General features: G+C 35.5%; 2 protein-coding genes across 2 annotated transcripts; one reads left to right on the plus strand and one right to left on the minus strand.

The window, feature by feature from the left end:
* The first annotated feature begins 425 nt into the window (after positions 1–425).
* Positions 426–1,598, plus strand: LOC115951520 (F-box/kelch-repeat protein At3g23880-like). The gene has a single exon (XM_031068702.1). It carries the CDS (start codon positions 426–428, stop codon positions 1,596–1,598), a length of 1,173 nt encoding a protein of 390 aa, XP_030924562.1.
* Positions 1,599–2,861: 1,263 nt separating this feature from the next.
* LOC115951521 (zinc finger BED domain-containing protein RICESLEEPER 2-like) lies at positions 2,862–6,679 on the minus strand. Its single transcript, XM_031068703.1, has 6 exons — positions 6,599–6,679; positions 6,459–6,529; positions 5,241–5,424; positions 4,453–5,142; positions 3,063–4,360; positions 2,862–2,962 (listed from the first exon to the last, which is right to left on the minus strand). The coding sequence occupies exons 3-6, from the start codon at positions 5,408–5,410 to the stop codon at positions 2,862–2,864; spliced, it is 2,259 nt and encodes a 752-aa protein (XP_030924563.1). The 5' UTR covers positions 5,411–5,424; positions 6,459–6,529; positions 6,599–6,679.
* Positions 6,680–14,269: the final 7,590 nt, after the last annotated feature.

The following is a 14,269-nucleotide window of genomic DNA, read 5'->3' on the forward strand; positions in this document are numbered from 1 at the left end:
ACATCAAGGGTGCGCGGTGGTTGTATTTTGTATTTTTAATAGTGAAAGTAATGAGATGGGTAACGGTTGTTTAATGAGCTAAACCTCATGTGGGTAAAATAACAAACGTTAAAAGGCAAATAGCAAAATGAAATCTAGCTACGGGTAATTTGTAATTATCCCTAATTGGGCCGTAGCTTGAACTTGGGTCAATGACAAAATTGTTGAATCTATCCTTGTGTTTTGCAGAGCCCAAAAAAAAAAGAGGTCGGTTTGTTCCCGCAAGCTTTAAATAAATTTAGAATTAGGTTCTGTGTTTACATTCTTTGCCGCAAACTCAAACCTAACCTTAACAACTCATATCAGAATTCAGAAATCAAAATCTGCCTCAGACGTTGAAGATCAGACCTTTGAAAAATCGTTACTGTATCATATCAGAAACACTGATGTCTCAATCACCGTTGTTCCAGCTTCTACTGGACGACCTTGTATACGAGATCCTCACTTGGGTACCAGTGAAATCCTTGATCCGATTTAGGTGTGTTTCCAAATCTTGGTACTCCACAATCACCAGCCACAAATTCATTAAGACTCACCTTGACCGAGCTAAATCTTCATCAAATAACAACAATGACTATTTGTTATATAAATCACAAAGAATGTCATCATCCCCCAATGAATTGTGTACGATTGTTCACAATAGTGACCGCACTTTGTCTGAGATTTCTAGCTTTCAAATCCCCGATTATTTTGTTTATATAGTTGGCTTCTGTAACGGCATGTTCCTCAGTGCTGATGATGACTATGATGACTATGACCATGGTCACGCAGTATATTTGTGGAACCCAAGCATTAGAAAGTATAAAAAGCTTCCACCAAGTCACTTCATTCATCCCTTTGGTCACTCAGATTATTGTTTCACATTTGGACTTGCCTATCATTATCAAAACAATGACTACAAGATTCTAAAACTTATTTATGAATACTCTCCTGGAGAAAAAGTGCCGCCAGCTGAGGCCGAGGTTTACACATTGAGTACAGATTCATGGAGAAGGTTTGTAATATCTGTGGTGTCCTCAAGTGGGTCTAGACCCCTTGGATCTGTTGATTATCTAAATGAGTCCCACCTTTTATTTTTTAATGGAGCTCTACACTCTATAGCATGTTCTGAGGACTACAAATTTATTTTGTCCTTTGACGCCAATGATGAGAGATTCCGGGAGATATTGCTTCCTCAAAATTACTTAGATGGTGTTTCTCTACTTTTTGAAGCTCTTGCAGTGTTCAAGGGATCACTCACATTGTTTGTTTTTGGTGAAGCTCTAGCTGACAAGAGTAATCTATGCCACCTATGGGTAATGAAGGAGTATGGTGTGGTTGAGTCCTGGACTAAAAAAACTATACAAAGGAAAGAAGCTGCAGAATTCTTTGACTGCATCGTTGACGGCACAGTCAAAGGGGAATGTTATACGTTTTGGCCCTTTTGGAAGCTTTCATTTGACCCTGAGAGTTTAAACAAGGAAATTTTTAGAATTCCAAATGCTGGATGTATAATTAATGCAACTAATTTTGTGGAAAGCTTAGTTTTACTTGATGGGATAAACATCTCACAGGAATGAGAAAATTAGCAAGGTTGAAATTCTAGCAAGGTAATCATCTTTTTGAAATTCATATTGACAACTCATTATGCTGTCAGAAATTTATTTATTTATTTATGTTGTACTTTGTGAATAAATGAATTTGGCATTATATTGTGTTTTCTTTCCATTTTTTCTAGGCATACTAGTATTGGCAGTATTGCTATTAATGTAGAATCTTTTTTTTTTTTTTTTTTTTTTGGTTGAGAAGAGCTATTAATGTGGAATCTAAATCTTTGTGAACTATGGCTATTACTTGGTGGTACCCTTAATTGTAATTTTTTTAACAAACCATATTGGATGTCATGTATATAAACCTTCAAAATAAATTGAATTGCACCTTCTCACATGTATGATGTATCTGTGTCACCCACTGAATTTCTAAAGAGTTACTACTAAATGTACTAAATCAACACTAGGGATGGCAACGGGTCGGGTTCGGGCCGGAGTTTTGCATACCCGGACCCGACCCGCGGGCCAATACCCTAAACCCGAACCCTACCCGAATAATAATCGGGTTTTTTTTTTTCGGGGCCCAGACCCGCCCCGCAGGCCCCGCGGGCCCCGTTAACCTGTTGGGCCCAAATCTGGCCCAACTAATTTTTTTTTTTTTTTTTTAAAGCCCATTGAGTTGTTTTTTGCCAGATTGAAGCCCATTTATTGGGCAGCCAATTTAAGCCCATTCAAGGCATTATTAGGCATCCAATTCAAGCCCATTCAAGGCATTATTAGGCAGCCCATTCAAGTCCATTCATTGGGCAGCCAATTTAAGCCCATTCAAGGCATTATTAGGCAATCAATTCAAGCCCATTCATTGGGCAGCCAATAAATCATAACTATAAATCAATAAATCACCAAACATCAATAAGGCAACCAATTCAAGCCCATTCATTGGGCAGCCAATAAATCATAACTATAAATCAATAAATCACCAAACATCAATACATCTATAAATCAATAAATCATAACTAAAATCACCACCTAAACATAACAATAAAATAAATCCAATAAGTCCAAGAACTAAGTATCAAAAGTCCAACAAGTTCAAGAAATTCAAAAATAAAAAGTTACAAAACAAATCCTACAAGTGTAAGAAATTACAAAATGTCTTATCCTCCACAAACCAACAAATTAAAAAGGCTAAAAAATTACAAAATGCTAAAAAGACTTAAAATAATTACAAACCAACAAATTAATCCAACAAGTTTAGGAAATTAAAAAGGCTACTAAATTAATACAAAATATCTAATCATCCATAATTGTGACACAACTTCCATCCTCTTCATTAGGCTCCCCATCATCAAGAATTGTTTGAAGGGTACAATCTCCGGACATAGTTGAAGAACCTACAATAACAATGAATTAAAGAATGAAATATCAAATTGTAACTAGCAAATATAAAACTACAATTTTAATTTTATAAATAGAAATTAGACAATTACTAACCGTTGATTTCACTCCATAACCAATTATGAGCACACATCATTGCCTCTATAGTCTTGGGATGTAGTCTACTACGGTGTGGACTTAAAAGTCTCCCACTAGTGCTAAAGGCCGATTCTGAAGCAACAGTTGTAACAGGAATGGCTAAAATATCTCTTGCAATCCTTTGTAAAGTAGGATACTTTAAACCATTACTTTTCCACCATCCCAAAATATCAAAATCTTCACTCCTCTTCAACACTCCCTCATCAATGAAATGATCAAATTCCATTCTAGCACTCCCATGTTTCTTTGAACTACTTGAACTATTATTCACAAACTCATCAAAAGATGACATTGCCCCACTCAACCTAAATTTCATTTGTACCACAGGGCTTGAAGTACTAGCAGGAATATGGGAACTTCCTTCATTATCTACAGATGACTCATTTATATCTCCATACTCATCAAGTAAATCATAACAAAGATTCTTAATTTTTTCAATCTCCAAATTAGAATTATCACCATAAATGTTAGGATAATAAAATTCTAATAACTTCATCTTATATCTTGGATCTAAAATAGCAGCAATAACCATAACAACACTAACATTAGCCCAATAAGAATTAAACTTAGCAAGCATACTTTCTGCCATCGTACTTATCATCTCATTTGAATACACACTCCATTCATTCAATGCAATTTTCAACTCACACACCACATTAAAATACATATTAGTTGTGGGGTACTTACGACCAGAGAAAAACTCAGTCGCACTATGAAATAACTCCAACCTCCCACAAATATCTTTAGCTAACTCCCAATCATAATCATATGGTAAACAAGTATAAGATATTTCACGTTTAGCCAAATGTGAGAAAACATCTTTATAAATCAATGCAGTAGAAAGCATTAAGTAAGTTGAATTCCAACAAGTTTTACAATCTAAAACTAACTCTTTGGTGCATTGAACATGCAATTGACGTGCATTTTCTTCAAATTTTTGCCTTCTTTTTGGTGATCCAGTCCAATAAATCACACTATCACGAATCCTCTCAATACCATCACCAATAAGAGACAATCCATCTTGAACAATCAAATTCAAAATATGTGCAGCACACCTCATATGCAACATAGACCCACCCAACAGAAGAGAACTAGTATCAAGCTTATTCAAAAGAATTCTAATCATGGCATCATTGGTACTACAATTATCAACAGTAATTGTAGACAACTTCCTATCAATGTTCCACTCTAAAAAACAATCAACAAGGACTTCAGCAAGAACTTCTTTTGTGTGTGGAGAAGGAACATAAACAAACCTAGAAAAATAATATGAATAATTATAACATAATTCAAAAATCATTCTAAATGTAAAGTCTTTAACATTCAATTTATAGATAAAAAAAATTACCTTAGAACCCGGCTTTGCAACATCCAAGTATGATCAATGAAATGAGCGGTAATGACCATAAACCCTCTCTTTTTGTTACTTGAAGTCCACATATCGGTTGTAATGGCCATCTTACTTCCATTCTTGTCCGTCATCTTCAAAGCTTTCTCCCTTTCATTATCATAGATCTTAAGAATGTCACTCTTCAAAGTATTTCTTGTGACAAGTTTAAACATAGGTTGAAGATCGGCCACAAATTCTTTAAACCCAATATGGTCAACCATTGAAAGAGGATATTCATGTAGGATGACCATACGAGCAAGCTTATTCCTCACTCTAACTTGATCAAATTGATAAGTACTTAAACTCATGGTTCCATCCACCTTATTTTGTTGTTTGATCAAAACTTGTTGTCTCATATCCCTTATATCTTTAAATTTCATCCGTGGACATCTTGCTAAATGATTACGTAAATGAGTTGTACCTCGACTAGACTCACCCAAGTAAAGTTTGTTACAATGATGGCATTGGGCTTTAACTTTTCCGTCAACTTTCTTTCTTGTAAAGTGAAACCAAACATCTGAGGTAGTCTTTCTTTTTCTACTTGTATCCAAGTCCTCATTTGTAGGCTCTTGCTCTCCCTCTGTCCCTTCTTGTTCCTCTGCCTCTAAGTCTTCTCCTACTAAGTCCACCGTCGGAGATTTCGGATTCCTAATTGGTTCAAAAGTTTGGGAGTTAGAATCAAAACAAATTATCACAAATTTATTATTACACATACTCATTGATTAACTACAAATTCAAACACTTACTCGTTTAATGGTGATCCTGAGGGTGAACTGCCAGGTGACAATGGTGAGGGTGACCATGAAAATGGCGAAGGAGACCGCAAAGTCGGCAAGGGACAACGTCCAGTTCTCAAGGGAGAACCACTTGGCGAGGAAGAACCAGATTTGTTTGTGTCTGTGTTTGTGTCTTCCATCTCCGTTTTAGGATCTGCATTCCCAACAAACACAAAAAACAAACAATTTCTTCCATTAAACAAACTATGCAGAAATGAAGAAAACATCAAAGTTATCACATGAAACAAAGTCACAAAATCCTATGGCATTGACCCTTTGAAACACTTTCTTGCTCCTCAAAGCAACAACAATTCATGTAAATTACTAAATTTTAGCTCCAAAAGTAAATTACTAAATTTGCATGGACATGTACGTGATACATGATACACCTTCTTAAATAACAAAAACTTTTCATTCAGCAAAAAAAAAAAAAAATAATAATAACAAAAACTTTTCAGTAAAAGATAGTCCGAAGGCAAAACTACAAGGTGCTAAGCTGATTGCCGATAACCATTATTACTTATTATATACCAATGAAGCTAAGACCACCTTTCAATCTGTTCCGCATTTCCTTCTTTTCTTGTTATAATTACTTCAAAATGAAAGATGTTCAATTCCAAGATTGGATACCATTATGAAAAATTGGCGAAGCATGCAATGATGAAATCAAATAAAGGACATCAAATTGACAAATTAGGCTTTCAGAAAAACTGTCTTTGCTTCTATGATTTTATTTTCTACTCCAATTATGCATACTAATACGAAGTCCCGTGATCAAAGGCCATTGAGAAGAACTATGAAACTTAATAAAAATGGACGAACGGGCTGAGGGCCCATTGGCCTAATACACCCATCAGCTGGGGCAACCACACTTGCCAAACAAAAACCCATTACGGTTTGGACGGATGGGGAGCTTTCAGCATAGTTGTAACTTACTAGCTTCATTGCAGGCAGGGGATTCAGTGTCATAATTTTTTTATTCATCATAATTTGAGGTTTAATTATATATTTGATGATGTTATGCATTTAAGTACTATACAGCTAGGAGTATTACTAGGATAAAACCCAGTTCATATTATTATTTATTTCGAACTCCCATAAACTTAAAATTAAAAATACAAAAACAATGAAGCTCAACAACATTACAAAAAAAAAAAAAAAAAAAAAAAAAGAACCGGTGACACAAACCTGGAGATGAGCTGCGGAGTGAGGGAGAGCCGGTGACTGGAGATGAGCTGCCGAGTGAGGGAGAGCCGGACCTGTGGGTCGACGGTCAGCCACATTACAACAACCAAAAAAAAAAAAAAAAAAGAACCGGTGACACAAACCTGGAGATGAGCTGCAGAGTGAGGGAGACTGGGAGAGCCGGTGACTGGAGATGGGCGACGGAGTAAAAGAGAGCCACTGAGCCAGTCGGAGTGAGGGAGAGCTGCGTGAGGGAGTGAGGGAGAGCTGCGTGCTACGTGAGGGAGTGAGGGAGAGCTGCGTGCCACTGCTGCGTGAGGGAGTGAGGGAGAGCTGCGTGCTGCGTGAGGGAGTGAGGGAGAGCTGCGTGCCACTGCTGCGTGAGGGAGAGCTGCGTGAGGGAGTGAGGGAGAGGCGGAGAGCTGTGTGAGGGATTTTCAGATTTGGGGATTTCAGATTTAGGTTAGAATTATAGGTATATATATATATAATGGGCATTTTAGTAATTTAGGATACCGGGTTTTAAACGGGGCGGGTTTCGGGCCGGGTTTCGGGCCGGGTTTCGGGCCGGGTTTCGAGTTTTTTAATAAAACCCGGACCCAGCCCGGACCCGCTTCGGGTTTTTTTTTAAAAATCCATACCCGACCCTATCCTTAATCGGACCGGGTAAAACCCGGCCCATTAGGGTCGGGCCGGACCGGGTATCCGCGGGTCGGGCCGAAATTGCCATCCCTAATCAACACTAATAGGAATAGTGTGTAAATGAGAGATAGGCCAAATGGAATGACATGAAATTCGAAAAAACTGATAATTGAGCTTAGTAAGCTCATGAAAGATGATACGAGGATCAGTACCCCACTGAATGGTAGTACCAGTGATGAGTGACATGATGTCGTCAAAAGGAAGGGTCTTATCATAAGGATAAACAGGCTGTAGTACCAAAGGTACACCAAGAGCAGAAGCCACTACTTGAGGAGTAATGACATACTCTTCTCCCCTTATCCAACTCTTCACATACTGAATGTTGGATGAAGTGGAGTGAACAGAGAGGTTCAAATAGAACTCTCTGATCAAAACATTCCTCGAAGGATGATCTACATCTAAAAGAGGCAACCAACCCCTACGATCAAAACTCCTACGAATCTCAGGATCGAACTCATCTAAAATCATTTTTCGTTCAGCCCACACCTTCTTATAGACATTCAGTTTCTCAAAGGTTTCCTGATTTTTTGGACTAAGAAACCTATCACTCTGGAAAACAAGGGTAGAGGAGGTGGAGGTTTTTTTATGGGCTCTAGACTTCCTAACCATGATGTTAAGGGTTGGAAAGAATGGAAAAAAAAAAAAGAGAAAAAAAAAAGAACAAAAAACAAAAAGAACAAAAAACAAAACAAAAAGAACAAAAAACAAAAAAACACAAGGGCAGACTACATCAGACAGGGTTAGAAAGCAAACACAATAGAAAATATCAATCTATATGATGCATGAACTGAATGAACAAATAATGCATACTCTAATGCAATGAAAACTATTCAATTATACTTTAGAAACCAACAATTGACTTGAACATAGAGTTTTAGAACAAAAACCCCAAATTTTGAAAAACCCAATTTCAAAAAGTAACCCAAATTAAGCAATTAACCATCATTCTAGTTAGGAAACATCATATAATGAATTAATCAATCAATTATACAAGTCAATTTTACCAATTACAGCCCAATTGAACAAAATCCCCAATTTTATGTAGTTTCAAGCCCTAGAATTTCAAATTGTTCTCAAATCACCAAATTAATCAAATTAATGCATGGGAAACATGTTTACAACATCTAAGAACAAAACCCAGTGATCAAATTTGAAAGAAACCAAATTAAAAATCAAAAACCCCAAAAATCTATAGGTCCGAAAATTTCACCTAAAATGCATGAAAATTGTGAATACAATGAAAAAGAAGGGGTAAAAACAGTGGCGACTCCAGGAATTTTATCCAGGGTATTCCTATTTTACTTTGAAAAAATTTCGGGTCATTTCAGTCTATTTCGAGTGTTTTGGGATGTTTCGGTAAATACCGGCCGAAATTCAAAATTTGGCCGGTATGAAGTTTGTGCTTAAAAAAAAAAAAAATGTTCTTAAAACCAAAACAAATTTGCATTTTGTACATCCAAAAACCTCAAAAGGAAATAAAAAAAATGAAAAGAAAATAAATGAACAAAGGTTGCTTACAATAAACTATAAGTTCGTTTGAAATATTAATAAAATTATTAATTATTGTTGTTTAGTTATTTTATTAATTTATTTATCTTTTATAAACTATAATTTGTTATATTATTATTTCATTAATTATAAAATTATTAATTATTATTTAGCCTAACATAATTTAATTTATTTGTCTTTTATAATGTATTGATTAATTATACAGCTTTAATTATTATTGTTTAGCGTAACAATAAACTATATTACTTTAATTTATTTGTCATTAATTATACTACTTTAATTTATTATATTATTTAACCCCTTGTACACATTACACTAAAAAGACCTAACATTACACGCTTCATATGCAGCACAATAATTAAAACAGTACCATGTACAACATATTATATTACTTTAATTATTGTGCTCCCGGCCCTATCTGTGATGTGCCCATCAGCCCATCTATCCCCACCCCACTCAATGGATAAACATAAGCCTTATTGCCTGATGCCCAATCACAATTGCCTGCCAATCAGAAAATTTCGCAAGATTCACAAATCACAATATTCACTAAAAACAATTAATATTACACCAACACAGAACACACATTGACCAACACAGCACCAACGGATAAAATAAACACTAAAACCAAATTCAAAAAGACAGAATAGGAAAAAGCAAAATATAAATAAAGACAAACAATGATCCATTCGGCCAGCCAATCAGAGAGAGGAGCGATTCATTTGGCCAACCAAATAGCCAATCAGAGAGAGAGAGAGAGAGTTACTGAGTTAATTTAAATAAAGACCAAAGAGAGAGAGAGAGACGCTTCTTATTTAGAAAATCACACTCAGTGAGAAAAAGAGAGAGACTGAGAAACTGAGAGAGAAAAAGAGAGAGAAATTAGAAATACCTTGAGGGAGCTGAAGGTCAGGGAGGGTCCGCCGGTCCGGAGGGATCTGCGATCTGCTAACACCGAGCTACGGCGACGACGACTGCGATTGCGATCTGTTAGCACCGAGCAGAGCGATCTGCGACTGGCGACTGCGATTGCGATCTACGGTCTACGGTCTACGATCTGCGATTTGCAATGAGGGACGAGCTACGGCAACGACGACGAGGCGCGAGCTACGGTGATGACGACGAGGAGCAAGCTACGGCGACCGAGGAGCGAGTATTGGGGTTTTTTGGTTTGGTTTTGCCGTTTTGGTACAGAGACTCTGTATTGGGTTTTTTTTTTTTTTTTGATAAACACAGTATTTCTTTTGGTTTGTTTTGCTTTTGCTCTGTATTGTATAGACTGTATCGTGTATTGGGGATTGGTTTTTTCTACAGCGACGTGACCGGGGGTACGGTGGGTAAGTTTGATGTTTGATTCTGTGTTGGTTTTTTTTTTTTTTTTAGAATCTGTGGGTCGGTTTGCTCTGTTGGGCTCGCCGTGGGCTTGCTTACCATGGGCTTGGTTCTGTTTCAAATTTTTTTTGTTTTCAGATTTTAGTTCAATTTTTTTTTGGGCTTTTTTTTGCTTGAAAGTTGAACAGATAAATTTTGGCTCGGCTCTGTTACAATTTTTTTTTTTTTTTTTTTTGCTTGAAAGTTGAACAGATAATTTTTTTTTTAATCTGAGGGTGTTCCTAATTTTGTGTTGAGGGTGTTCCTAATTAGCTTAAATATAATTTTTTTTTTTTTTTTTTTAGTAATTTTTTTCAGGTCAGGGTGTTCCTGGGAACACCCTGACCTGTACGTGGCGCCGCCACTGGGTAAAAATGTCTTACCGGCACTTGAAGACAAAAACCTTGAGAAAAATTAGGAAGAAAACAACAAAAATCAACTTGAAGGGGATTGGTCGAAGAAGAAGAGAGAGAAAGCTTTTCGAAAAAGTATGAACAGTGTGATGAACACGTGAGAAAAGCTTAAAAAAAAAACTTTTTGACCGATTTTTGATCGGTTGAAAATTAGATTCGATTGATCGAAAATCAATTTCCATCCATCCAACACCAATCGAGCACCGATCGAGCCAAGCAGATAGAAACCAAAATTTTTATTGCATTTTCAATTAGTCGAGCAAAAAGTTCAATCAATCGAAAATCTAGAAAAAATAGATTTTTAGAAAAAAAAAAAAGCATTTTAATGTAGAAACTCCTCAAAGCACATTGTTTTATGAATAAAATGCATGAGTATGAGATAAAAAGTTTTTCAAAAACACTTGAATTCAACCTATATCTTCCAAAAATAAGATTTTCAATCAATTTGTCCTCAAAGACTTAAACATTAAAACATGTTTTGCATCAAAATCAAGGAAATTTTAATATTGGATGGCCACAACAAGATCACACACAATATAATGTACGAAGTTTAGCAAAGAATAACTTCCATAGTTTGTGCAACTAGTAAAAGCATGAGATACATGTGAGGTGATAAGTAAATAGTGATCAATCACAATTTCTACAAAATTCATCACATAAGTTTGAAAGTGACTATCATCTAAAGAGTTACATCATATAATTCTCACATCTCCTAGAAAACAAGCTTGCAATCATGTAATTTTCTTGAATTGTCTCATAATGTACACACCAATTTTATTTCAATTTAAATTCATTATAGCCCAATAATGTACATACCAATTTTATTATTTAAACTGTGGCTATATCTTATATTCTTTTTGTGCATGTGCTACACTTTATTGAGCACAAAATCATATAATATGCATTAAGGTGTTCAGGATTGGCTAGTAAATAGTGGTAAGATGGTTATTTATGCCTTTCTCTTAAAATTTTTTAGTCCTTACAATTAAAAGCATGTGACTTCAAAATCAAGATCATGTGATCAAAAACTATAAACAACTCCAACACAACATACATTACAAAGCTAAAACTAACAAAATGCAGTAAAATAAGCTCATCCAAGCTAAACAAGGTACATAAACATGTTATGTAAAGATAATATGACTAGCCTTGATTATAAATCCTAGAAAATAATACAAAACACATTTTTCCTTCCTTTTCCTCCTTTTTTTTTTTTTTTTTTTTTGCCCTATCATGAAATGCAAGAATTCTATGCAATGCAATGCAAATTCTAAAGACAAAAAAAAAAAAAAAAAAAAAAAAAAAAAAAAAAAAAAAAAAAAAAAAAAAAAAAAAAATGGTCACAAAGAGTAGAGAGATGAAGCACAAGGACCATGAGAACCAAAGATGACTAAGGACACAAAATCACACCAATTACTTGATGAAGTGTCTTAAACTTTTATCAAGAGGTTTGGTGAAAATGTCAACATTCTGACGTTTAGTAAAGATATATTCAAGAGCCACAATCTTTCTTTCAACCAAGTCCCTAATAAAGTGATATCTAATTTCTATGTGCTTAGTCTTAAAGTGTTTAACAGGGTTCTTAGAGATATCGATAGCACTAGAATTATCACAATAGACAACCATGGTGTCTTATGATATCTCAAAATCACTCAAAAGTTTTTTCATCCAAAGAAGCTATGAACAACAACTTCTAACAGCAATATATTCTACTTCTACAGTAGACAGAGAGACAGAATTTTACTTTTTACTCATCCAAGCAACAAGATTGACTCCTACATAAAAACACCCGCCAGTGGTGTTTTTTTTATCATCAGCATTGTCGATCCAATCTGAGTTTGAAAATCCAACAAGAGACAAATTTGACTCTTTGCTATAAAACAATCTATAATCACAAGTTCCACTAACATATTTTATGATTCTTTTAATAGCATTCAAATGTGAATTCTTAGGATTAGACTGAAACCTAAAACATACACCAACATTGAAAGCAATATTAGGACGATTTGCAGTTAAATACAAAAGACAACCAATCATGCTTCTATATAAAGTAACAACTACAGACTCACTTGATGGATCATTGGTTAACTTTGCATTAGTAGCCATTGGTGTTCTAGTATATGCAGCCTTGTTAAGTCCAAATCTCTTGACTAGATTTCTAGCATACTTTGCTTGGTTGATGTAAATTCCAGAATCCATTTGCTTCACCTACAATTCTAAGAAATAAGTCAATTCACCAACCATACTCATTTCAAATATCTTCTTCTTTTCTTCTGCAAAAGATTGAGCAAGAGAATCATTAGTAGCACCAAAAACAATACATCAACATAAATTTGAGCTACTACAAAATAATTCTTATCATTTCGTATGAAGAGAATAGTATTCGCAAATCCTCTTTTGAATCCATGCTCAACGAGATATGCAGTTAACCTATCATACCATGCCTTGGGAGCTTGTTTCAAATCATAGAGGGCTCTCTTCAACTTGTAGACATCATCCAGTATGTGAGGATCAACAAAATCCTTTGATTGTTCAACATACACCTCTTCTTACAACATCCCATTCAGGAAGGCACTCTTGACATCCATTTGATACAACTTAAAATTCAAATGACTTGTTATGGCCAAAAGTATCATGATGGATTCCAGTCTTGCTACCGATGCAAAAGTCTCATCAAAATCAATTCTTTCCACTTGTGTGTATCCTTGAGCAACAAGTCTTGATTTGTTTCTAATAACAGTACCATGTTCATCTGACTTTTTCTTGAAAATCCACTTAGTTCCAATCACATTTACTCCCTTTGGTCTAGGAACTAATTCCCACACATCATTCCGAACAAATTGATGAAGTTCTTTATGCATAGAATTAACCCAATCAACATCTTGAAGTGCTTCATCCACCTTTTTCGATTCAAATTGGGATAGATAGCATGAGTGAGTAATTACATTCAAGGCTTTGGATCTTAATCTCATGTTATCATTCAAATTACCCAATATGTTTGTGGCAGGGTGATTTAACTTTACTCTAGAAGATGGACTTTTGACCAGAGATGTGGGGGTACCTTTTTGTTCTGATGAAGGACTAGGTTCACTTTGTTCTTGTTGAGTTTCATGAACCAGTGTGGATGGTTCTAAAGTTGATGGTACTGAAATAGCATCATTCAACAATAGTAGCTCTTTATCACTATGCTTCCCAATATAATCATCAGGAATAGGATCATTAACCTCCATAGTCTTTTCTTGAACCGGAGGAGTTTTTTTTTAAATGAGTTTCTGAACACAGTTCATCATTGATTACCACATTTGAAGACTCCATGATTGTTTTAGTTCTTAGGTTGTATACTCTATATGCTCTACTAGTAGAAGAGTATCCCAAAAAGTATCCCTTGTCATTCTTTGCATCAAACTTTTCTAGGTTCTTCCTATCACGCAGAATGCAACAGTCATTGCCAAATATCCGGAAGTATTTGACAACAGGCTTCTTTCCTCTCCAAAGTTCATAAGGAGTTTTCTTGGAATCAAGTCTGAAATACACTCGGTTGAGTGTATGACAAGTAGTGTTAACCGCTTCTCCCCAAAAGGACTTGAGTATCTTTTTATTATGTAGCATGACATAAGCCATCTCTTGAACAACCCTATTTTTCCATTCCACTATTCCATTATGTTGTGGTGTCTTGGGTGAAGAGAATTCTTGATGTGTGCCTTGATCATTGCAGAAGGTAGCCAGCTTTGTGTTTTCAAATTCCCTTCCATGATCACTTCTAATTCTAGCTATCACAGTACCTTTCTCAACTTGCAATTTCTTTCATAAGTGTATCAT

Source organism: Quercus lobata, chromosome 7 (genome assembly GCF_001633185.2).
Source record: "Quercus lobata isolate SW786 chromosome 7, ValleyOak3.0 Primary Assembly, whole genome shotgun sequence".
Classification (NCBI taxonomy): Eukaryota; Viridiplantae; Streptophyta; class Magnoliopsida; order Fagales; family Fagaceae; genus Quercus; species Quercus lobata.

Bases quoted from the DNA above. Each gene is read 5' to 3' on its own strand.
- LOC115951520 (XM_031068702.1), top strand. From the start codon at position 426: ATGTCTCAATCACCGTTGTTCCAGCTTCTACTGGACGACCTTGTATAC.
- LOC115951521 (XM_031068703.1), bottom strand. From the start codon at position 5,410: ATGGAAGACACAAACACAGACACAAACAAATCTGGTTCTTCCTCGCCA. The intron at 4,361-4,452 runs GTAATTTTTTTT...TTATTTTTCTAG, and splicing joins TTGCAAAGCCGGGTTCTAAG to GTTTGTTTATGTTCCTTCTC. The intron at 2,963-3,062 runs GTTAGTAATTGT...TTGTTATTGTAG, and splicing joins GTTATGGAGTGAAATCAACG to GTTCTTCAACTATGTCCGGA.